A 25,028-nucleotide genomic window follows, 5' to 3' on the forward strand; every position below is an offset into this window, starting at 1 on the left:
TGCACTTTTATATCTATGTTTATACCAGGGCCCAGTTGTTCGCAAGCCGATTAACTTAATCCAGGATTAGCGTGGCCTTTTGTTTTATGTTTTCAACTTTTTGGTGAAAGTTTCTTTTTCTTATTTTTGTTTTTGAAGATTGACTTCTTCTAATGTAAAGTTTTGCAGAATATCAGCGTTGAACAGCATTTGGGAATAGAGAAATGAACTCCTTGGTTAATTTTTAGGGGGCGTTCGATTGACCCTATTCCGGAATAAGAATACCTCACGTTGGAGTGATGATTAAAACGGTATGTTTGGCGCGTTTCGAAGCAGCAAGGATAATAAAAAATTTGCTTAAAATAGCATTTTAGCAGCTATTTGACAATTTTAATGTGAATCTCCGTAAAAATGAAGGATTTCTAACTTCTATGCCATGTATTCCTATTCCTGAATACGGAAAATCAAACGCACCCTAATCAACCCTAATCTGGGAAGTTAATCTGGGATTAGTGTTAAACCGGGCCCTGGGCACTAGTGTTCAGGTTATGCCGTTCACCACTATGGCGGGCGGTTTATGCTAAAGTTTAATACGTTTACATTCATCGCTTATTTTCGAATCATATGCCACGTGAAAGGCCCAGGAACTGGAAGCAATTGTGCAACGTTTTTAAGAATGGCAGAAATGGACCCTGAAGTTGCAAAGAGGCTTCACGGGGAAGGGGCGACCTTGATAGTTCTTGATGTTCCTGAGGGAACCGAATTCGGCATCGATTACTTTTCGTGTAACGCTGGTCCTCGTTTCAAAGGGGTCAAAATGATTCCACCTGGCCTGCACTTCATTTATTACAGTGCAGTCAGTAAAGGAGGAGGGACTGCTCCCAGGACTGGCATGTTTTTGTTTTCAAAACGTCAGGACGTTTTCGTGTTGAAATGGGATGAGACTTCAGAAGATTTAGTGGAGGTAACGACAGATGAAGAAGAAAAACATAAATACCGACAAGGTATGACATTTTTTGTAAAATACCCAGCCTTATATTAACAGTTTATTTAGCGAGGGAGATGGAGTAATTGCAGAATTTATACCCAGCCACTCGAAGCGTCGCCTCCTCCTTCCAGGCTACGCGACTCCGTACTAAGTGAGTGACGATGACGTCACATGCCAACCAGCATTACTCGGCTATGCGACTAAGCGTTGCTGCGGCTACGTGGCTAGCGTAGCACCAATGACTCAGTTGGTTGAGCACCGAGCTGCTATGTGGGAGGCCGTGAGTTCGACTCCAACCGGACCAACACTCGGGGTCTTTGAATAACTGAGGAGGAAGTGTTGCCTTTATAATGACACCTGCAAATGGTTAGACTCTTCAGTGTTCTTGGATAAGGACGATAAACAGTATGCCCCATCTCATAACCCTTCAATGTTAACCCTGTGGGACATAAAAGAACTTACGCACTATTCATGGAGTTCCCAGTGTTGTGTTGTGTCCCCTGTGATGTATCATGATTGGTGCAAGAAAGTTTCAACGAATTATGACTCCTAAGAACCTCATGGGTGAATAAACTATGATCTATGAAAACTATGATCTTTCCATTTTAATTCTATCTCCTGCATGGATCAGTGACTATCATTGCTATGGCATCCCTAACCATTTTTGACACTTTAAGAACAAGGTATACCCTCAGGATTTTCTGTAGCACAATTGTATCTTTTGGATGGTGTTTTATGGAGATGGGAGCTGTGCACCTGTAATGATCCCTTGGTCTTAAAGATGGTGATGTTTTTACACCCGCTCCCCCCCCCCCCCCCCTCCCTCTCCCTCACATACTACAGCTGACAGATATGAAAATGGTTTTCTTAGTGAAGGATCATCACTGACTTTTTTCCAGGCTTCTTTACAATAACTGCCTTAAGTTGTTTTAGTAACAGTGACAATTTTTTTTACACAGCCAATTATTTCATATCCACAGCTGCAAATATGACTGTCAGATATTTTCTCCATCAGCAGTAGTATCCAGTTATTGATCAACGAATTGATCATTTAAAAACTCTTTAATAATTCATGAGTCTAACAGCCTATCAAAGCACTGATAAAGTGTCACATGTCACGAGCTTTAAACCCAATAAAGCACTCCTAATTACAATTCTTTATATATAGAATAATTTTGAAGACAATAGTTTTTTTTTGTATGTTAATTAATGGTCTCCTCTCACAATTCGAACCTTTGTTTGGTTTCCTGAAGGACACGCTTTTTGTGGAATGTTTTTGAAGCCATTTAAAAGACTCACAGGATGTGTCTGGTCTAAAAACACTCGGCTATGCGTCATGTTTTTAAACCTGATAAAACAGTGCTGCTCATTTTTTAAACATTACATACCGGTACTATTGATCCACCTATCAATCCATCATTGTTCATTGTCTGATAACCTCCCCTGCTCTTTACAAACATTGTGTGTGGATGTTTTTAGATCTTTTAAGTTTGTTTCCTTCAAGTTGCTTGAGCTAAACTCTCCCACTTCCCCGTCTTTTTCTTTGAAATGAAGGTCTTCAAGAGATGGATAGATTTCTTGGTCCCTACCCTTATGAGAATTTCAAAAAGTGGGTCTCCCTGACCAACTATATAACCAAAGATTTACTGGAAAGAGTTCAGCCAACATGCAAGAAAATATCATCTGTTACTCAGCTACCAGTGGGTCCTCAATACTCAAGAGCGACAGGTTCAGCATCGGAGCATTCAGTCTTGTCTATTCAGTTGTACCCTGAAGCTGTCATCCAATTCACAGAGTTTCCAAAATATCGATATCCAGAAGGAGCATCTCCTTTGGAGATCAGCAAACACAGCATAGATGGTAGTTACGCCCTCAGATGCATGTTAAACAGCATAAAAGGTGAGTTCTGCCATGTGGTGTCATCTCTTGGAAAACTATAGTATTCCATACTGGCTTTGATGTGTTGGCCTAGGACCAAGTTTATAGGACTGAAAACATTCAACTCTCTCAATGTTGTGTAGTTTATTCTTGCTTAATGTACGGCTTCATTTATTTCAGACAGGAAGGAAATTCTCGGTGAATTGCAGTTTGCTTTTGTCTGCTTCCTTGTGGGTCAAGGTACTGTACATGTATGTTTGCATGAACACGTGTAATTTTCAATCTTGAAGCTTCTGACTTGTGTAACCAACGATCCCCATGAAAATCAGTGCACTCTCTCTTTGCCCTCTATACTAAACCAAGTGGCCTGCATAGCTGGTGGTTCTGTTGTTGTGGAACGCAGGAGATCTCCAGCAGAAAACCTACGAGAAGGGTGGGGCCCAGCCTTCTCACACCGCTCGAAATCTCTTGCTCTCTGCAACAACAGAATCACTGGCTACGCAGGCTATAAACCAAGTTCCCAACCTCTCCTCCCCCACCCCTTAAGAGAACAGGAAGTATAGACCTTGGGAACAACTTTGTTCAGGACAACACATGTGACATTTTTATTTTATTTTTATGTCTGATTCTATTTAGTGTATGATGCATTTGAACACTGGAAAAAACTTCTGAATCTATTGTGCTCTTGTGATGAAGCTTTGCAGACAAATGTGGACTTATTTGATGGCCTGATAGGTTAGTTAAATTATTATTATTATTGTTATTGTAAGGTTGTTTTTTTGCTAAGCAGTAAATGATAATTAATTATTTGGGAGAGATGAGGGGAGTTCTTCCCTAAATAACGCCGATGATACTCTTTACTTTTCAGGAATCCTCCATTTCCAAGTTTTAGAAATACCAAAGGACTTTTTTGTAGACATTGTGTCGACAAACAATTTTCTAACTACGACATTACAGGTATGCTTTTACATAGTTATGGCTTTTAATACTGTTAACTGCAAAAGTGAACTGTATGTTGAGTGAAGAAAGGAGTGCCTCGTATTATCTTGTTATGGTGAATTTCGTTTTCGTTACTGCTGCTTTTGATATCAGTTGGACACTCAGTGTCCGTAAATAGCGAGCTTTTTCAAAAGTCAAGAATGTTGGAAGGGCAATGGATTCGTTCTTTTTGTTTTTTTTGGTGCTAGGAAATCACTGTCCTGCATTTCGTGACTCGAGAGGTTTTATGACACAAGTTGATGTGGTCATGTAAAGGCTCACAAAGACGGTTTCAACTTTTGCTTCAACTTGCATTCAACACTCTGTTCAACAAGAAGCACGTGACCTTGCAGCGTGTAATTTGCAACTCTTTTCCGTGGAACAAAGCTGGGGATTTTAGGACACAAATTTTATGCCCAAATATGGACAAAAATCGGATCGAAGCTGCACGCGCGGGAAGATGCACGAGCTATGTAACGTTACATCCAAATAAAGAAATTCTTACACTAAAAGAGCCCCAACTCTGAACCACATTTAAACCCTTCAAAGTCACGAGCTTCTGGTTCAACCAAATCTTGGGTGCGTTTGAACAGGTCGTTAAACATAGTTGAAAGGGCAAAAAATATTGAAAGCTTGTTGAAAGCGTGTTGATTCAACTTTCATTCAACATCGATTCGACGTTTCTTTTGTTATAGAAAATGTTGGGTGTAGTTAAAGCCGTTTTAACAGTCCGTTCAACATTTGTAGAACACACGCGTGCTCACGATCTGGACGGGAGAGTCTGGTTTCAGTCTCGTTCCTAGTTCCTCGCGATCAAAGTGTTGGCTAAATAATTGTTGGCCCGATATTGCAACCATTTGAACGGCCTTCGCACAACTCTTGTTTTAGCTTTCCACATCTGCCCAACATCCTTTCAGCTTTAATAAATTCTTTGAAAAGCTAACACTGTTTTTCAATTCGTTGAACCTAATTGACCTGTTTTTAGATAAGCGGCCCGACTATTAGGTTGAACGAGAGCATTTAACGTGAGCTAACCTCTATTGATAGAAAAAATATGTGAAATTTTCATATATTTAAAAATTGCGTAGTATGTTGGTCTCCGTGAAAGTGATCATCGCAGGCACTGAGATCTAACCTACGTTGCAAAGATTCTGCAACAAAGGAAAGCAAATCAGCTCGTAAAGTAACTGGGCTTATACCCAGCCCTCTTACTTGCTTGTCTGTGGGAAAAAAATGACTGCCAGTTTTTGCAAATTTACGTATTTTGTGTGAACCACGAAAAGCGAAGAAGAGAAAAGGGAAAAAACGTGTTCTGATGTTAATATCTTATTTTAGCGAAGAAACGTGGTAAATTCTCGTGAGTCTCCTGCAGATGCTTTTCACGTTGCATCGCATCCGCCCTGTTGGCGGATGAAAACAATAGATCTCTCATCTTTGTTTCTACGTCCACCAAAATTTGTACATTACACCATTCTAATTTTTGTCTCTTGAGATTGGTTGCAAACTAGTGATCGGAAGGTTATAGGCTCAATTCCTTTGAGAAGTACATGGACTTTTTACCGATTATCTCCGAGTCGCCGCCGGGCATCTCCGAGCCATTATTGATACATGTAAATACATCTCTTTATTCGTCTACTGGGGTTAGCATTAACCATTTCCTTTAATCCATTTGCGAGAATGACACGTTCTTAGTCCAATATAGCAGGACAATTGTGACTTGAACCATGTTGATTTGATTTGGGTTAATTGTTAATTCCAGTTTACAGTGTCCCCAATTAGTGCTCCAGCGCTAGAACGACTAGACACTTAAATAAAGTTCCTTTCCTTTCCTTTCCTATCCAGGACTCTGCTATGGCTCAGTGGCAGAGCACCCGAAGTAGTCATCGGAAGATCGTAGGCTCGACTTCTGCAAATGAGCTTTCGGGTTTTTCCCGAGTATCCCCGAGTGTGATCTCCTTAAGACACTTGTTGTCCTTGTTCGCAAAAGTACTTCTCGCTCTGTGTTCACTCTGCATGTTCTCCCCTTTTTTTATTCCTGAAGGTGTTTTTCTCGAATTTGGAAAGCTCAACGGCAGTGGATAAGAAGCTTGTGGAAAAAGCGCGAAGATTCCGGCGTCATTTGACAAAGCGATTCAACTGGGACTTTGAAACAGAACCTGACGATTTTGCGCCGGTTGTCGTGGAAACTTGACATGCGCAAATGCGTATACTTTGTGCGACTTTTCAATCGAAATAGACGTTGGACGCAGTAAACTAGACAACCGGAAATCGATCTGCTGCTTTCGGAGGGACACTGCGTGTGCGCTCTTTACACGTAGTGGCTTATTCACTGAAGTCTATTCATTCCAGCTGACTTATGATCATGGCAGAACCTTAAACATTTGCAAAGGAGTTTTTTTAACTCAAATGATTCGGTCTCCTTGATTAAGAGCGAACAAACGCTCCATGATCCAAATCAGTCGTGCATTTAGTAGCAATGCATGTAAAAAGCATTGTGATGGGATTTGTGCATATTGTTGTGCGACAACGTGTTGTGTGACTCGTACACGTCCACATATTTCGAATTAACAAATGAACTTGCGACCAAAACTCGGTAGTCTGCGCATGACCAAGTTATGAAGGAGAACTTCGCCTCCCCAACCGAAGTCCCTATTCTGTGCGATAGTCCATAACCGTCATAACCATTCTGAACCGCGCATTTCAAAGACACCCACTTTCGTCCACCACTATCTCTGGGCTATTCTATTTGCCAAATTACGTACGCGTTCATTCCTGTGGAATTTGCACCTATTTTTGGCATCCCACTAGTAAAAATTCACTGATTTGTGATTATTTGGCGATCTAATTTGTCTGGTGAAATAAATTAACCTGGTTCTAGTTCTGATAAGTTACGAACTTTCCCCCTACTGGTAGATACTTTTCCCTTCTCTAATCCGAAGTTTGCATCCTCTGCACGATCCACCCGTGGGTTTTACATGTTGACTCACTTCCCAGCCGTTTTCATGCGGAAAAATGACATGAATTACATGACCGAGTTTAATGTTGTGTGGACGCCGTGTGTAACTGACAATAGATTTTCAATTTTCTCTCCAGACATTTATACCTTTCATTCCGATTTTATTCCTGGAAAGTTGGCAGACATTTTCTAAGCCGAATGACTTGGAATAAGCGCGAAATGATAACAACAACGCGAGGTTATATTTTCAGATGACGTCCTCATAGCTGTCGTCTTCGTCGTTGGCCTTGCTTATTAGGGAGCTTAAGCACGCGCGTTTTTGAGACGCGGACGGCAACCGGAAGAGAACATTTCGCGTGCTAGGACAGTGGTGTCTCCCAGATTTTTATACTTATCATCTCTAACGGCGAAAAGATACTTAGCAATCTAAATGTGGTTGCGTGAAGACAAGTTAAAAGAGAAAACAGCTCACTTCCGGTTGCCGTCCGCGCCTCAAAAACGCGCGTGCTTAAGCTCCCTAATATTGGGGAGTTAAGAAACGGCGACAGCTGCTGAAAAGACAACACCAAGAAGCAGTAAAATTATTGGTTAATAGTGCTGTACGTATTTTTGAACGTTTACCCTATTTCCTGCATACAAATAACTCAACGACTCAGACAATTATATTCTGGTTAAATAGGAAGCTGACTGCTGGCATACGATTATAAGTGGTACAACCTGAGGTGCCCTCGCTGCTAAGGCCATGACTCCAGTTCCGTTTATTGAAATACTGTCACAAAGAAAAATGTGTGATCTCGAGAGGATCGCCCTAATGCGCAGATGCAGGCGTGAACAAACCTTGAGGGAGTAAGGCGTTAAATTGATGTTAAAACCATTTAAACAAGCTGAATTCGCAGATAATACAGCTAATAAAACATTTTCGCACTCGCGGTCAGCATAAAATGACCTGCCTCGCAAAATCCCGCCGTTAAACATGTACTGACGTGATCACCACCATAGCAACCTCTAGCGAACTACGTCATCAATAATAACACACAAACACCATAGCAACTCCTACCATTTTAAGCGAACAGTGAAAACAATAGTTTGCTGCTATTCTTTGAACCGCAGCAAGCAAAATTTTGTCCCGTACTCGTCAAAAAAAACTACGTGAAATGACCAAATTTAAGGTTTTGACAACAACGTGGACAAACTACAGTGAATCTTTTAGTCTCATTCTTTACCTCAAATCCGTCCATACCAATCCAGTTATAGGACACTGCACATGGAGCGGTTTTCCAATGAGAGTCGCAAAACCAAAGTAATTACTTTGGCCAATCAAAAGGGACGGAGACAATCCAGTAAACCAACCAAAACTCGAAGTAATTACACGTAGCCGACACAAAGGGCGGGAAAATGTGCACGCGCAAGCCACGATTGGTTTTGGTTTCACTTCTCATTGGTGGAAAAAGTGGCGCGAGAACTTTGAACCAATCACCGAGTGAAGTAATGCAAAACGAAAGTAATTCACTAATTACTTTCGACACTCAATTGAAAATCACTCTATTGTATAATACAAACAAGATAGAATAATCATGAAATACTTTTGTCGCCGTAGCTGTCGTTGTTTCTTAAACTCCCTTTTGAAACCGTTTGACTCTAAGGATTGATCAGTCTATAAATTCACCCTTCAATTTCAATATACTGTCAGGTAGACAATTATTGAGAATGAATATTGTTATCAGCTTACGGATATGATCCTGATGTTACGGCAAATTCTCATGACCATCCAAGGAAGAAATCTATGCAAAAAGTTGGGAGAATGAACTTTTAGATGATGGCAGGCTTAAGCTACCTTACCGTAAAAGTGAAGTTACCACATTCAAGTTTACAATCCAAAAGTCAATCTTTTATTTCCTGTATTTATTTCAACGGCGTTCGTAGCAATGTACAGTTCAGGTTAATTCCCTAACATTGTACATCGCGAACAGGATGGGGTAGTCACGATCGCGGAAATGTTTATTTTCAAATAACGTTCTCGCTGGCGACGAAAAAACGTCGCTTTAGCCTCTTTTTCAAAGCGATTTTTGCTGAAAACCAAATTGATACCCTCTACACGTGTGCATTTTTCCGTGCGCAACCCATAGTATCCTATAAGCAACAATGGAATTGATTTTGACCTCGATGGCAAGGTTCTAAGCAACTCGGCAATGGTCTGTTTACTCCAATGCCTTTCCGCATTCGCTGCAAAATTTGTCTCCCACTTTGCTAGAGAACCCACAATGCCGACAAAACCTGGAGTCGACCGAGGTACTCCTAGGCTTCTGTTGCGTGGAGTTGAACGGAAAGCTGAACGTCGATGGTGTGACCCTGTTGAAGTAATATCCGGGTACGACCGGAAACTGGAATCTCTCTGACATCGATGGGCTGACTTCCGGTGGGCTGTATGAATGAACCCGTTGAAATGCGTTGGGGGTACATGGACTTATATCAGTCGGATTCTTAAGCGTCTGCGATTGCGCGGGCAAAGGTCCCGGATATAAGAACGATGGAGGCTTCGAAATGGGGGAGAAGGCTGATTTTGAGTTCCTGTCGCAGCCAACCAGTGAACCCGATCCAAAAGCTCTGAGAGACAGCGGAAATGGAAAAGATCTTGTGTTGTCCTCTGGAAGAAGTGATTCAATCGCTTTGACGACGTCTTCTTCACATGTACCCAGGATAAGCTCAAGTATAGCTTTACTCTGGTGGGGAAATATTCGTTGAAGCAGCTCAAGAGACGACCTGAAAGCCTCGGTTTCCTTTCTCGGAAGGGAGAGGCGGGACACCTTCGGTCGTTCGTACCCAGGCTCCCTTTCTGGTTCATCGTCGCTCGACCTCTTGCGGACCGTTTCTTCGTCGTCTGAATTTCTTTTTTCATCCAAGCTGATGGTGGGACTAACAGGCTCCTCTTTAATTTTGATGTCAAGTTGTTCCTGGGTTTGACTTTGATCATTCTGTTCAGTTTCCTTTTCGGGCTCTTTCTCGGTTTCTAAATGAAAAAAAAGGAAGGAAGCCATTACTATGACGGAGGACCGCGCAGTAAATGCTGTAAAGGGACAAGTTGCACGAAACATTTCACAGTGTAACAGCGCCTTAACTTAGACAGACTCTTTGTGTTGGCACAGTTTAATCTCCGGAGCTAACGAGTCAGCGGTTTGCGATAAGTGTCACTGAAACATGCGGGTTGTCATGGCATAAGTGCTAACCCTGCTGTAGTCTGTTCCAGACTCCCAGATAGTCGGGAAAACGAAAACAACTGCGTATGAAAAACGAGTGGGAACTTGGGTGGCCTCGATCCAAGCCCCCACACGTTTTTCATACGCAGTTGTTTTCGTTTTCCCGACTATCTGGGATCCTGGAACAGAGGCAACCCTGGCATGATTTGATGGGGAAAAATTTTCTTCATTGGTGCTTAAACCTAGGAGGGGACTTATGTCCTATTGTTTTTGCACCAGTACTGTTTGTACAAATCCTTAAAATAAAATAATAATAAAATCTTGATTTGATGGCGAAGCTCTATCTTTGTGATCAATTTATCTACCGAACAAATTGCGTGAAATCATGGCTTTAAAAAAACCTTTATTCTCACAATCACCTGTCGACATTGCAGTGTTTTCTGCTTTGAACAATGGTCGAGATTTTCTTTAACGCGGGGTTAAAAAATAGGGAAATTTCCAAGATGAAGGAAGCAATTTTCATTAAGCTGTGAAAAATAATGGTGAGTGAGTATTGAAAAGGTTGGCAAAGAAGACGCGTTTTGAGAGGCGTGTTTGCTGCCTAGCAACAAGTATTTTCTAAAAAGAAATTCGACAAGAATACTAAAGAACTTCTTTGCAAAACTGAATTGCAAAATAAAATTGTTTTACCAGGAAATTCGCATCTAAGCAACTTTCCTTGTAATAAGAAAGTGTTTCCTATACTATTCACAGTACCAAATTAAAGGTTTCTTTTTTTTTTTTCACATTCGCCAATTGTAGTTGCTTAGTTGACCCCTGAAGGCTGTTAAATTCATCAGGAATGATTGATTCCTTGAAATAGCGAGCGTGGTTGACTGAGGAAATTTGAAATCCCAAACTGATATAATATGTAGAAATGTAGATAATTTTGAGTACCGTTCAGTTCTTCTCAGAGCGTTTATTTGAAATCGCTTTTGAGTTTTGTGTTAAAAGTTTGACTTCATTAGTTTCATACATGTGTCCCGTTTACTCACAATAATCAGTTTCTCTAAAGAAGAATACGACTCGTTCAAGATAAATGAAGCTCGATGAACTGAGTCCTACTTACTTTTGATAACGCTCTATTTTTTTTAGTTTTGGCTCAGTCCATTCAGCAAGACTACCTGTTCAAAACCCCGTTCGTTTTTTGCACTAAAACTCCTGTTTTATTTTTCCGAAAGTCAGTGGTCTGTCTTTTCACAGACATTTCCATCGGAAAGCAAATTGATTTAAGTAAAGCTCTTAATACTATTTGCATCATTGCGGACGAAAAGCAGCATTAAGTTAATGTTTATATCAAAAATAGGTTTAAAATGAACATGCAATTTCTTCAAGTAGCTGATGAAAAGGGAGAGAGAATTGATAAAGAGAGTTTGTAAAAGAAACGAATTTGTTTAAACCATTACATTTGAGCGCCGACTTTTCTGTCAGAAAAGGCATTCATAAATGCCAGAAAATTCCATTGAATTAAAGCTCTTTTATTCTTGAAAAGAAAACGTTTTTTGTTCGACTTTGGGACAATGGCCGGCTTAGAAATGTCGGCTTCTGTCTTAATGTTTTTTTCTACGGGAACTGTTCGATGAAAAACGCTCAAATACTGGACGCGCCGGATTAGCAGAAACGTTTTAAACAGTTTCCAAGTTCAATTGCTATGAAGTGCATCACCCCCACTGTCAAGTAGAAGGATTAATTACGTGTTCTGTTTGTTGAACGCTGCGTATTCAACTCATTAATATTAAATAGAAGCGCTGTCCACGGAAATTGCAAGAATAACTTTCTGTCAGTTTCCATTCCGCGCGAAGCTAAAAAATTAACCTTGTCACAATTTAGTCAAGGGATTGTTGAGCCTTGTGTAAACTTACCGCCAAAAGTTTCCGAGATGAAACGCTTTTATGTTTGCATTGGCGGTGAATAATTGACAAGTTAAGAAAAGGCAAACATTCAGCAATTTGCTACATTTTATAATTTGTACCAGTCGAACAGGAATCTCCACAAATATTCGGAAGTTTTATTTTCAAATGGCGAATTCCTAATGCGTTCAGCTGTTGTTCGTGTTTGGAGGTAATTTTTGGCGTGAAAGAGAAGATTAGAGATGCACTCACCTTGTGCGTCTGTGTGGTATTGTAACAAGGGTTGCGTCTCTTCCGAGTATGATCGTTGAACACTCTTCAGATGCGGGACGTTTGCAACGTGGGGGGCAACACATGGCGGTGTTTTCTTCTCCATCTGCACTTTCATACTTTCCTCTTGTGTTTGTTGTCTGCGAAGCGCGACTTGTGCGGCCATCACACGCTGTCTCTCGGCAATTAAAGTACACTGCGCACAGTTGCAATCCCTCCATCGACAGTATCGCTTGTGGCCTTTGAGCCACGAGACCACTCCGTGGTTGCGGCACCTTGCGCATTTCGGCATGCGGGGCGGTTTCCTCTCGGAGAAAGACGTTTGGATCATAAACGATGTGTCCGCCATGACTGGTCAAAGCTGTACTTGAAAGACTCTCGAAATAAAGGGGCGTTTGTCGCCCTGAACTCTCGAATATGAAGTGCGATGTCCTTTGGGCGCGACAACCTGCGAGTGACAGGTCGCTTTTGTTTAAATTGATTTTTTTTCTACATTCATGACTTTCAAACTCTTTTGTTTGGACGCAAGTTGATTGGTCCAGTGTCCAAATAGTTTCTGTGTGTTCCGTCAGCTTTCTAAAGTCGTGTAAACAACAAAGTCCAGCTTGTGTTTAAGAGACAGCTAAATTAATTTTTGAAGTCTCAGAGGAATATTTAATTGAATAAGTGGCACAGCAGATCATCGAACTTTGTGATCGAAAAGGTAATAACGCAGTAAAATCTCTTGTCCTTTAACTTTTTCTCCTTTTCAATTGCATACTCGACGTCTTTAAGCAACAAAAACGCGATACGATTTGCGTCAAAGGACGATATTGTTATTTTACTATGTAAGCCGCGACGAATAAATTCATATAGCTACAGTGTTACATTTAGCTTTTTGCCCGATCCAGAATGACAGCACAATAGCATCACATACTTCAACTATTGTTTCTTTAGCTAATTGCCAAACAATGAATTATTCAAAAACTGCAAACAAAGCTTCACTTACTGGAAAACCGAGAATCTAATTGTTTGCAGATACAATGGCCAAAATCAATTTGACATTTCTCCATGGAATTCACAATATTGTGGGCACATTGCCTCTTGGTTGCTCATGCACGAAATACGGCGCGGCTTCAGCGCTGAGATAACACGAATCCAGTTCGTGAATTGGAATGCAATGCTGGGATATTATTAAAGAGTTTCGAAGACGAACATCTGAAGATAACAAGTTCAGTAAAGAGAACGCTTTCTTAGGTCTATTAGATCACGCCCCTTAGTTACCGACGAATACTTTTGATTTACAAAGCTGTTGAATTTGCATGATATTTTCAAAATGACTGCAGGCTTAAAGTGTTTTGCGTTTTTGTCGACAAACGTCTTCTTATTTTGGTATTAACGAAAAGTGCGTTTTCATGTTAATTCCAGCTGTGTGCTGTACAATGTTGCGGGTAACGATTCGTTAATTTTGAAATACCCTCTCTCTGCATCTACAGATAAATACTTGTTCTATTGTTTCATTTCCTTACTTAAAATCCAGGTAAGATTATTGTGGGAAATAATTGTTGTCACGAGTTAGGAAAAAACGTCGTTGAGTTGAAACCCCTCAGATTAAAGATTCGCCTACGAAGGATAGCAATGCCTAGTTTTTTTCCCTCGTCATACAAACCTTTTTTTTTTAAATCTCCTCTAGGAGATTGATGCGTAAAGCCTCTTGAAAGGGATTGCTTCCGAAAATGCTTTAGTGTTGAAAGTATACTTCAACGAAAATAGCCTGGCTTTCAATCATCAACACAACTTCGGAAATTAAGTTAAAGCAAACGAACGTATTCATAATCTAGTTCGTTGCACCATTTTGACAATTTTCTTTAAAAAGACTTGAAGAAAACCTTAATCCTCGAAACAAGCTTTTAATCTCCGATAAGAATGGATTTCGTTTGCTTATACGATTTAAAAATGGTTCTTGTATTTAGGGTATTAACTTGTCCTTGTTGCACAAGCAGTCTTCAAGCCTTTAATATCGTTAAGTACTTAATGTGTCTTTTTAAGTGACGAGAATCTTTGAAATGTATGTTTCTCCAGTGATAAAGAGATATTTCCAGTAATCCTTAAAGGTAATCTTTTTTTAGTTGAAGGACGGTACAACATGGCACATAAAATCATTTTACTTATCATTCAGTAACGAGGTCAACGACAACCTCCGTGTTCTCCACTAGAAGCCAAATAGGAAGGTTAGCACTTTTTCCCATCGTTCAAAATAACCTAGGGCCGTTGGAAGATTACACGATGTGAAATTCCATCGATGCGTAAAACCAGAGGCAGGCTGCCTCTGCCTTTGCGCGAAAGGTTGAAATGTCAGTTTGAGCAAAGGAAACAAGTATTGGAGCGACTACAGAATTCAGGGCCACAAAGGACCAGCGCATGTAAATCTTAGTTGGAAGCTTTCAGTTGAAGAAAGAGACAGGCAACAATAGAAGCTTTTGTTATTCAATGATATGCAAATAAGTGGCCCTGTATTCTATAGTTTAGCCCAAGTGGAAAGTTATCAGAATGTGCGAGTCGAGTTTATTCAGAATTACATTCAAATTAATCCATGCTCAGGTAATGGGGCATTTTAAATCCTTGTCTTGGAAAAACTATGAAGGTGGAATGGCGCTTCATTGATAAGAAAATGCTTCAGTTCCCTCTAGGCCAGGGTATCTTGCGCTTTGGAAGTCACTTTCCTTTTGGTGGTTTCAAAGAATATCAGAGATTTCTGTCGCCAGTTGTTTGTTCTCTATGTGCTTTCTTGCGCTTCTCTGAGTCTTCTTTGATGCTCGATCATCTCTAAAGAAAATGGAGGTGCACGGAATTGGTAAATTCGCAGTTATTTGTTTAGGAACCTTGCCTTTAGGTAAAGGGAAGACGGCCTTGTTTCATTACCAATTTTACTGCCGTTATCAAAAGATAAAAACTGCTTCTCATTCACAGATAGACGCCATGCATGTTGGGGGACCCGGTAGCTTTCCAGACGCGGTCTGTGATTGGAGAACGTAAAATAGGCTTTAATCACACGGCGGCCATTTTGAGTCCAGAGGGATTGAAAAGTTTTGTTTTTGCCCACCGAAACTCGTTCTCAAACATTTCAAGTCGAGGCTCGGGGTACGAAATCCATTGTCTATGGCCAATCTGGCCGCCGCGCAATTAAGGCCCATAGATGATACAACTGACAGAAACAATGCACCCTGATAACAAAAGAAGCTACACGTCATAGGGATCAATCATTCTCGTCACCAGAGCCTTGGATCGACCCAAGGCTCTTGGAAACTCTATGTGGGAGAACATGCGCCGTAGGGTTCTCATAGCCGAAAATTGGCTATTTGAACCTTACGGCGCCTGCTCACTCCACGTGCTAACATGAATGCACCAATTAGAGCCGCTTTTGATTGTTCTTCACGAAAACCAATGAGAAGACACTTTGTTTCAGGGTTCCCCAGAGCTCTTCTCTCCCTCAGTCAAGAGAAGAGCTGTGGGGTTGAGATTGAGGGACCAATGAAAATAGCAGCCTCGTTCCCAGGGTCTTCTCTCTTCCAGTTCCTCCGTCGAGGAGGAAGAGAGAGGACCCTGGGAACAATGGTGAACACATTTAAACGACCAATGTCTGTAAACAGATATCTTTCCTACAAGCCCAACCACCACATTGTTTTAACATTGTAGCATTACCAGGACTGGCCATATGTGATAACCGAAAGCAATAACAGTGTAAGGATGTGCGGCCGGGACAGGTCAGGCAAAAGCGGGCGGCAACAAAAAAGCCGAACCGAAGTTCCGACAAACTACCATCCATTTGTTTTGTTAGTCTAGTCTTAAAACATGTTTTTATGATAAACGCAAAGCAAAATGATTGTATATTTTGGCGACTGAAAAGATACAGAGAAAGAATTCCCGAAAAGTTTCCGAGGGGACCCGGTAGACCTCCTCGAACAGCAAACCATATTCCAGCAGAGTTGAAGGAACATTTTCTGCTTCATTCGAACCCTAGGTTGTGGAAAAATACTCGGCACTAAACAATGATGGTTACTCCATGAAAGCTGTTAAGGACTTGCTAGGGAGCACAGATATTGATTGAAGTCGCCGAGTTAAACAAGACGCGGACACAAAACTTGTTTCGAGCCCAACCCTTTTAAATTTCCCGGGTAATATCGGTTGCCTGAAAGGATTAGATTTTTGTTTTTCTGGCCGCCACATGAAAAACAAAATGAACTGAATAGAGAAGTGCATCAACTCTGGAGATCAGCGAAGTGTCAGCCTAGCTCGAGGATCTCTTAACTTACCACCGCAAACCTTATCCCTGACTATAACAATTCCCTTCTTGAGCTCCTTGAATGTCCTCACTGAAATGAGGTTGTCGGTGGTTGACGCCATGGTCAGCAGTTCCTCGATGTTAACTTCTTCGCCGATTCCCACCACCACAATGGTCACGTGGTTTCTCTTAAGCGCCATGGATGCGCGCGCAACAGCGAGAAGACTCTCTGAACTTCCTTGGGTCATAGCAACCAGAATTTTCGGCACATCGAGGCGTGAACCACCTTTGGCCGAAAATAGATCCGTTCGAGCTAACTGAAGACCGCGTTCTGTTTTGTGGTCACTTCCTTCGGCCAGGATCACGTTATCAATCATCTCTTTTAAACGTATGGCATTGTCTGCACTATCCTGAAAGTCAAATATCACACTGGCTTCGGTGGAGAAGCGAATCAATCCAACACGCGTACCATTATTGGAAATTTCATAGTTTTCAATCACGGACCACACAAAATTCTTTACTTCTTGGAAGTCTTCTCCACTGGCTCCAGATGAATCGACAAGAAAAGCGATCTCTGCCTCGCCCAGACATACTAAAAAATAAATAAACAAAGGAAGTTAAGTATAGCGCTGATTTTTCAATTTTCCTTTCGCCCATCGTAAGGGCTCATTTCCCATATTTCCCATCAAACCTTCAGTGTTCTTAATCAAAGATAATCGTCAAATAAGAGCAAGTTAATAATTAAAGAAGTCGCGGCCGCGGTCGCGAAAGAGAGGAAAGGGAGTACAAAAGAGAGAGCCCAGGTACAATGTTGCAATTCGTGACTCTCATTGAGCTCTTACCTCTTGATTTACAAGCAAAAGGTGTCGCTATAACGCATCGTTCATCGCTCCATTTACCCCAATTAGGATCAGCATTTATGGCTACACAATGTTCTTTTCTCCTCCTATTGTCAACTGTCGATGGCTGGCCCACTGCCCACCTATAGTATGCAAAGAGGTAGTCGTAGCAAACATAGATAGACGAACGAGATAGGCGCACTTTGCATGTTCTCCAGATTTTCAGTTGCGCTTAGAAACGATGGCAGGTTTTACTGTGCATGTTTGCTCGCGCCCGACGCCAATGGCATTTTTACCCGCGCATAGTCAGCACCCGTTTCGTTTTTTTTCCACACGTGTCACTTGGGGCTATTTTCGGGCGCTTATCATTTGCACTGATGGCCTGGGTTGCACGCTTGCCGTCAAACTTTTGACTTGTTCACTTGAAAATCAACATTTGCAAGTTTCCCTTAGTCAATTGGTCTTTCTCTCGGATGGACTGGTCCTGGTATGGAATGAATTCGAAACTGGCCTATTATAACGAAGGATTACGAAAATCAAATTAACAAAATTGCAAGCTTTTAAGGAGTGTTAAACTTTTTCATTTCTTTTCATTCTGTTGCTTACCTTGTATAGTTTACAGCTGGGTTGGTACTGTCATCCGACCATCGAAAGGTTCCTTCATCTTTAATATCTGATGCTCCTATCCAAAATTTTGAAAATCCGACCACCCAGCGGATCTGTCGTATTCTTTCGGTGACCCATCGGTTTTCCTTCGGGTGTCGAAGGCTTAATAGATGACCTCCCTCGACTGCTTTACAATATATCTCGGCCTCTGTCCAACTCAAACCATCCAGTTGTAAGGGAATAAATTTGTAAACGTGCTGTTCCCATTCCCAACCTTACAAAATGAGACAATAGCAAATCGCTCAATCAATTGAGTTAGAAAGTGACAGCATGATCGCAGCAATGTTAAAATCGCAAAACATACGTGGAATTCGAGTGGGAAATATTGGGGAGAATAATTCGATCTACTCTGACAATTGTCATTATCTGTTCAACTCGCAAATGATGTCAGATCAGACCAAGACAGTCCAGAGATCCTTGCACCGCGAAATTAAATAAGCGTCACAAAGTGTCCCCTTATCCTTAAAATTCAGTAGAGCGACTTTCGTATGACCTTGAAAAAGTATTCGCAATTTGCTTCACGGACCAATGTTTGGCAAGATTAAAACGTCTCTTTAGTAGTAAACAGTTCGATTGTCCAATCACATTACTGCATTTCAAATGACGTGAAAGCGAAACTTTCCAGAAAGTTCCATGGAGAGATGACGTTGTTTGCCTTCGCTTTCGCTAAGCCAATGAAAATTTGCGCTCGTTTGTTTTTGTTCGATAAGTCAATTATATGTTTTGTATTTTTGTTGACGTTCTGTTTTTACGTTTATTTTTCAAGTCATATGAAAGTCGCTTTGTTAGGGAGCTGAAGCAACGATGACGCGACGGCAATGAGAACGTCATCTCAAAATATAAATTCACGTAGTTGTAATCACTTTGTGACTATTTCAACCATTTTAACAAGACATGGGTGTGGTAGTTCCTCAAAAGCCTGAGTGGCACTGGTCGGAACGGCGCTTAATTTAGGGAGAAAATGAAAATGTATCCTCAAGTGCAGACTTTCGTCATAAAATCTCAAATTTGGCTATTTGCAGACGACGGCAAAGAAGTGGACAAAATTGAAAAAACGCACGTGCAGGGCGTGCAAAGCTATTGTTTTTGCCCACTAAATATGCAAATTTGTGACGTTCTCGTTGCAGTCGCCGTTGTCGCTGCTTAAGCTCCCTATAGGTGGTTTGCAACCAATCTGTAGAGACACAGAGAACAATGCTGTAATGTACAATTGCTGGTGGACGAACAAAAAGGAGCTAATGACAGATCTTTTGTTTTCGTCCACCAACATAGCGGCGGTGACGTAACGTGAAAACCACCTATTCCCTCTAGTTTACTATTACCACACACTGATCGATCTTTGCCTTCATAAACGTAAATTGAATTGGAAAGGCAACTTACTGTATCCAAACCTCTTCTCCGTAAGCCTTCTGGATGGTCCTGCAAAACATAAAACCGTTATCAGTAACAGGAAGACTGATTCGTGCAATACTACCAAATAGCCCTTTTTACGGTAATCTAGTGTGTATGTGAGGCAATTTCGGGCTATTTTGTAGGTTTAACCCGAAATTACCTCGCATCCAAGTTAGATTACATTGTAATGCAAATGAGAAAAACTAACCGTGAAAAGGGCTATTGCGCCAACGCACTCAGTCAAGTAATAACAGTAATAATAATAATAAACTATTTTGTTGCAGCATATCTACAAAGCAGCTTTACATCTGCCATGCTAACTAATTACATCTACTAAAAAAACTGTGGTAAGTACTTTAATATTATTAATAATGTAAATTATGCGGAAAAACTAAACATACGATAAAAGCCCGAAAGAGACGTTCAGGCTTAAATTAGGCGCGTACTAGCCCTGGTACTAACGATTTAAAAGCATTCCTTTTTTAAAATGCTAACATCGGGGGATGATCTTACATGTTATTAAATAGATGTTCCACCGCGTCCTGATATGTACCCCTCAGTAAAGAAATCTCAACTTAAGATAGCATTGCTAAAAACGTAGTGTACGTTTGGGGATTGTGCCTAGGCAGCTGCAAATATCTCCGGCCAAGTTTCACCAAAAAGAGAACTGAACGAGTAAAAGGGTCATCGACCTGTGCCTCTGCTTAAAGGCTGATAACCAGCACCTGCGCAAAACACACCAAACATGAGTTTTAATTAGGTTAAGAGCGGCAACGACGACGGCGACCGAGTAAAAACTTCATGGCGATTGTTTTTCGAGGGTAAATGAATATTATGTTGAAGGTCGATTGTTCTTACCGTCCGCTTTACAAATGTATCCGTATGCCTCGTAACAGTCCTCCACATACCATATTGATCTGTGTCCTTCAAACTCTAAACTCACGCAGTACTCGTAAGTCGCGTGCTGATCCGGTCTTTTGGGATACCCCGGGGCCCAAGGAGCAACGTTGTACCGGAGGGGTTGCCCATCCACAAAATCCCAGACGTCGTGAATTTTGCGGTCACTCCCTCCGATCCATAGTTTCACCTTTAAACCTGCGTCCTGTACGATCTGCTTAATGACACCATCGACCCATGAGATCTCGCTAGGTGTAACAAGACTTGTCAGGTGACCGCCTTCCGACGTTTGGCAAAGCGACTCCGCTTCGTTCCAGGTGCGCTTGTCGTCTTCCGGAAAGACAACCTTGTAGACGTAATTGTTGTGTTCATAAACTGTTAAAAGCATTGAGAGAGAAATGTTATTGCCGAGGCAAAAGTACTGTTTGTGAAAGCAAACTACTCTTGAAAAATCTTTCGAAAATACATCTATGACTCGGTTGACGTAAAACTCCGGTCAAACGGTAAAATTTAACGTCATCAAACACGGGAAAAGTTTGGTCCCCAAACATTTCACGTTTGAAACTTTTCCCGTGTTCGATGACTTGGCCAAACGCTACCAAACAAGCCAAAAAACACGCTCCCAACAGCTGAGTTCCAAAAGGATCTCTGGCATCTTTCGTGCGGTGGGAAGGAACAACGTTCCCTCCCACCGCCCGTCCCAAGCCTCCTCCATCTTTTGCTGCGTTTACCAACTGCACGCCTGGAGATCAGGGCCCAGTTCCTCAAAAGCCGATTAACGCTAATCTAAGATTAAAAATTAACCAAGCAGTTTATTTCTCTACTCCCAAATGCTGTTCAACGCAGATTTTCGGCAGAACTTTACACGAGAAGACGTCAATCTTGAAAAACAAAAATAAGCAAAAGAAACTTTCACCGAAAAGTTGAAAACGTGGAACAAAAGTTTACGCTAATCCTGGATTAAGTTAATCGGCTTTCGAGGAACCGGGTCCAGGCTAGCATCTTGGACGCGTATGACAAAAATCTGCATTGTAATACGTATTCGCGCGCCAAACATGGAAGCCGGCCAAACGAACCGACTTCCGCACATCAAACACGAGAACAATAGCGATGTTTCATGCTGTTTGATCGGATGTTTGATGGATTTCAATTTTTACCAAACACGATCAAACAGCATCAAACAAGGTGGCCAAGGTCACCAAACCCGCGGCATTTTACGTTTGACCTGGACTTAAGTGGGGAACATATCGATGACGTCATTTCCCGCCTTTACAGTGTTGTATGTTTGGCAAAGACTCGCTTTCATGTTTTCCCGCGCTTTGTTAGGGCAAAACTAACTATAAGACATGTTTTAAGTAAGATGTCATTGTTATTTTCTTGCAGTAAAATGTAATATTTTACTCTTCGAAAATTGTTATCTTCCAACCTCATTGTAACAGCCTGTAAGCATATGTAATGGAAAAGGATGGAGTGTGAAATGATCCAGCGCAGCGCCCATGCAAGGTCAAGGTGAGGCGTTCTGGATTAAAGTAGAACAAATTAAGGCCTCCTTTTCACTCATTCGTTCAATTAATTGATTAGCGGTTTAATTGTTTTTAAATAGTGACTGAACAAGGGAGTCATTCACGCCCCGGGAAACTTCTCGAGGATAGTACATGTATTGTTTCAGTCAGACAGGCAACTTATGTAGGTAATTGAACTAGTGCACGTTTACGGCAAAGGAAGCTCAAGACAGCTGTTAGGCTTGACAAAAAGCCGCTGTTTGTGGAAATCGAGCCTAGACAGCTGTGGACGAAGGAAACTTGTCTGTGGGTCCACAAAAAAGCAATGGAAAAAAACAAGGTCAATATTCAGCTATATGTGGCGAAAAACCTTGGTCAATAGAAGATTTATCAAACAACGACATTGCAAAGATCTTTTCCCTGGCAGAACGTACAAGATACAGGAGCACCCAACGAGAATATAGTTCAAAACCACTTAAACATAACATTTTTAAACGTATTTTCTTATTTAAAGAGCCACCTTGCCCTCCTATGGAGCCAGCTGTGCAATAAAAGGGGTTGTCAGAGTGCTACCGGAAATTCATGACAAATGAAGAATTTAATCTCGCTTTCGTTATGTCATTAACTGATTCGACTTTGTTGTATAACCTCGATTCTTTACTTGAATATTTTGCTGTTCTCGAAACTTGCGGAAGGTTCCGTTCAGAGAAAATTTTAACTTTGGGGTCTGTCGATATAAAATGTCTTATTTATGCATGGATGGCATGGCCTCAGTCTTTTACTTAAAGATATTCGATACCTTTTGCTCAATTTTTGTGGCTCCCAGAGTCAATAAGGGTTAAACAATTTTCTGAGGAGAGAATTACGGCTAAGTAGAGATAATGGTTTATCGCAGTGACGTAAATGATTTTGCGTCGAGAACCCTTACACAGAACAGGTGGTCACGAAACTTGATCTTTTTTTAAAGACGGGGCAATTCCACTGCCATTACTGCTCTAATGGATTTTTGATTCAGCGCCAACTAATTGAGCGTTTTCAAACGGCAGGATACAAGAGAAATGCGCAGTAAGATTGTTTCAATGAAGCGTATTTGGTTACCAATAAGCTTATGTTGACACACCAGATCCGATTTTTGTTTTTTGTTTTTGGTAAAATGGATTTTCTGTGGGCGAAGACCCCCGGCCGATTTGAGTGAACTTAAGGCCCCAGTTACATGAAGGAGAGGACGGAACAAATTTCCTTTCATAAAGGTTTGTCATGAATGAACCGACATGAGAGAAAACATGACAAAAGCAAACGGCACTCTTTTAGACTTATCATACCTACCATATCCCGGAGGACTCTGTGTTGAGGGAGAAATAAGCCCGAGCAAACATAGAGGTAACACTCTGAGACAGGCGAGAAACATCTTGTTGGAAAGAATCTCTCACGTTCGGTTTGGAAGGACCCGTGACCGGAAGTACGTACAAGAAATTAACAAGTCTGGAATTTAACAGACAATCGTGTTTATCAATTCCTCAAAGTAATACGAGAGGCCTAACTATGCTTAGACCTTGGCTTGGGTTAATTAAGAAAGACGACTGTCTCACAGCGCCAAAAAAAATGTACCTATCCAATAACTGATCATTTACTAAGCCTGGTTTTCACTAGCGCAATCATAAACGCAAGCGCAAGAGATTCGTTTCAAGTGAAAACGAACCATAACGCAAAAACGAGCACACGACGCAGATTGTTCCATGTTGTCTCTTGCAACGCGGCTCTGCGAGTGGAATCTGGAACGGGTCATTCATTGGACGAACATCACATCTTGCATTGTGCTTGCGTTACGTCCCATTGTCACACAACCCAAGCTAACGAAGGCATAAGCGCAGACAAAATTATGATCCTTGTTCTTGTGCTTATGCTTGCGTCAGGCCCGTGCTCTTATCATATGGCCCGTACGGCCCCGCGCGGGCTTTCATTGTAAAACTATTGAGAAAATCCCCATATGAGGGCCGTACGCATTAGCGCGAGCAGGGCCGGAAAAAGCCGTACGACCCAGCTAGCAACACTTACTGCTCCGTGTGATGCGATTTTAGACGATTTCGTCGCTTTAAACATCCAAGTTATTTACAGCTAGAAAGTCAAATGCAAACAACATATCAGTTAAATTTTATATGCAAATTTTTGTTACTTCTTTTGTCCAAACTTCATCTTTTGAGTGCTCATGAATAGTTGTAAGAGCCCATATGATAAAATGCATATTTTCCAGTCCGGCCCTTCCACTCAGTCAATAAGTATATATTGTGCTTGCGCTTGCATCGCTAGTGAAAACAAGGCTTGAAGGATTTTGAACAGCAGGTTATCAGATTGCTGCTTCGTTTTCGGAAATGCCAAATCGTGATCCGCTGAAACGAAACCATACAAACGAAATAGGCACACTCTAGGAGCCTTTGCACAAAACCTCAACCAGGGAAAGTGATTAACATCATTTGTGAGTCGGCTGTAATCGCAAGCTATGTTATCATTTTCGAATTCTCACGGCTGGACTGGCTCTAGCATGAAATAGAGGCTAATGCGGGCAAATCTTTTCAAATGCAAATTAATTTGCCTGCATTAGTCTCCATTTCATGCTAGATCCAGTCAAACCGTTAGAATACGAAAGTGGCCTATTGTATGTTCTCTTTTGTTTTGCCCGGAAAACACTTGGCCGCTGACCACGTGGGTGAAAACCAAATTATTGTTGAAGTGTCAGCGGTCTTCTCACCCCAACCCTCTAACGGATCATCAAATAACTCATTTGTGTGGTGGTGCACTTCAAGTGCACTGCACACTGTTTTTCTTAAGAGTAAGTGAGTGAGTGCAAGTCCTTGGCCGCAAATAGGTCCGCAGCGCGTGCATAAATCACGAAAAGAAACAGGTCCGTTGGAAGCGTTCTTCAATTTCAACAAATGAGCCCCAAAATCGGCGAGAATTTGTGACGCTGATGAATAATGAAGCAGCTTCTATTTCCAAAACGATGGAATTATCTGGTGATAAAAAAACTCGTCTAGGAGAGTGAATTTTTGACTTTGCAGAAACAATGGTCAACCTTAAGAGTTGGACGACTGTGATCTTTGTGTTGAATTCGCAAATTTCTTGTCGAACTTTATAACACTTGAAAAAAACTAACTAACGGAAACACAAACCCGGTGTCTTGCCGTCATTTTGTCACAGATGCATCCTTTGTTTCGTGAGTTGTTAGTAACTCGCAAGGTAACTTGATCTTAGCCGGCCGCTAAAATGCAAAAATCTCGCAAAATGTTTTTTACTTATGGTAGCTTTTTATATTCGCGACGAAAGTTTTCAGTCCTAAGTTTC

General features: G+C 41.3%; 3 protein-coding genes across 5 annotated transcripts; 1 reads left to right on the forward strand and 2 right to left on the reverse strand.

The window, feature by feature from the left end:
- Nucleotides 1–528: 528 nt before the first annotated feature.
- Nucleotides 529–22,855, forward strand: LOC137978686 (protein AAR2 homolog). Of its 3 annotated transcripts, XM_068825703.1 has the most exons (7): nucleotides 539–983; nucleotides 2,522–2,866; nucleotides 3,026–3,085; nucleotides 3,482–3,580; nucleotides 3,714–3,802; nucleotides 19,575–19,637; nucleotides 21,791–22,855. In XM_068825703.1, the coding sequence occupies exons 1-6, from the start codon at nucleotides 557–559 to the stop codon at nucleotides 19,608–19,610; spliced, it is 1,056 nt and encodes a 351-aa protein (XP_068681804.1). In that variant the 5' UTR covers nucleotides 539–556; the 3' UTR covers nucleotides 19,611–19,637; nucleotides 21,791–22,855. The 3 variants fall into 3 exon arrangements, with proteins under 3 accessions (XP_068681801.1, XP_068681804.1, XP_068681803.1); XM_068825700.1 differs by lacking the exons at nucleotides 19,575–19,637; nucleotides 21,791–22,855 and adding an exon at nucleotides 5,865–7,112 and having other exon boundaries at nucleotides 529–983; XM_068825702.1 differs by lacking the exons at nucleotides 19,575–19,637; nucleotides 21,791–22,855 and adding an exon at nucleotides 4,033–5,517.
- On the reverse strand, nucleotides 8,678–13,969 carry LOC137978685 (doublesex and mab-3 related transcription factor 3, truncated-like). The gene is made up of 2 exons (XM_068825699.1): nucleotides 12,115–13,969; nucleotides 8,678–9,786 (listed from the first exon to the last, which is right to left on the reverse strand). Exons 1-2 carry the CDS (start codon nucleotides 12,479–12,481, stop codon nucleotides 8,978–8,980), a joined length of 1,176 nt encoding a protein of 391 aa, XP_068681800.1. The 5' UTR covers nucleotides 12,482–13,969; the 3' UTR covers nucleotides 8,678–8,977.
- Nucleotides 14,110–23,173, reverse strand: LOC137978684 (macrophage mannose receptor 1-like). The gene is made up of 7 exons (XM_068825698.1): nucleotides 23,016–23,173; nucleotides 20,149–20,562; nucleotides 19,279–19,317; nucleotides 17,839–18,112; nucleotides 17,236–17,375; nucleotides 16,425–16,985; nucleotides 14,110–14,937 (listed from the first exon to the last, which is right to left on the reverse strand). The coding sequence occupies exons 1-7, from the start codon at nucleotides 23,095–23,097 to the stop codon at nucleotides 14,888–14,890; spliced, it is 1,560 nt and encodes a 519-aa protein (XP_068681799.1). The 5' UTR covers nucleotides 23,098–23,173; the 3' UTR covers nucleotides 14,110–14,887.
- Nucleotides 23,174–25,028: the final 1,855 nt, after the last annotated feature.

Source organism: Montipora foliosa, chromosome 12, assembly GCF_036669935.1.
Source record: "Montipora foliosa isolate CH-2021 chromosome 12, ASM3666993v2, whole genome shotgun sequence".
NCBI classification, from domain to species: domain Eukaryota; kingdom Metazoa; phylum Cnidaria; class Anthozoa; order Scleractinia; family Acroporidae; genus Montipora; species Montipora foliosa.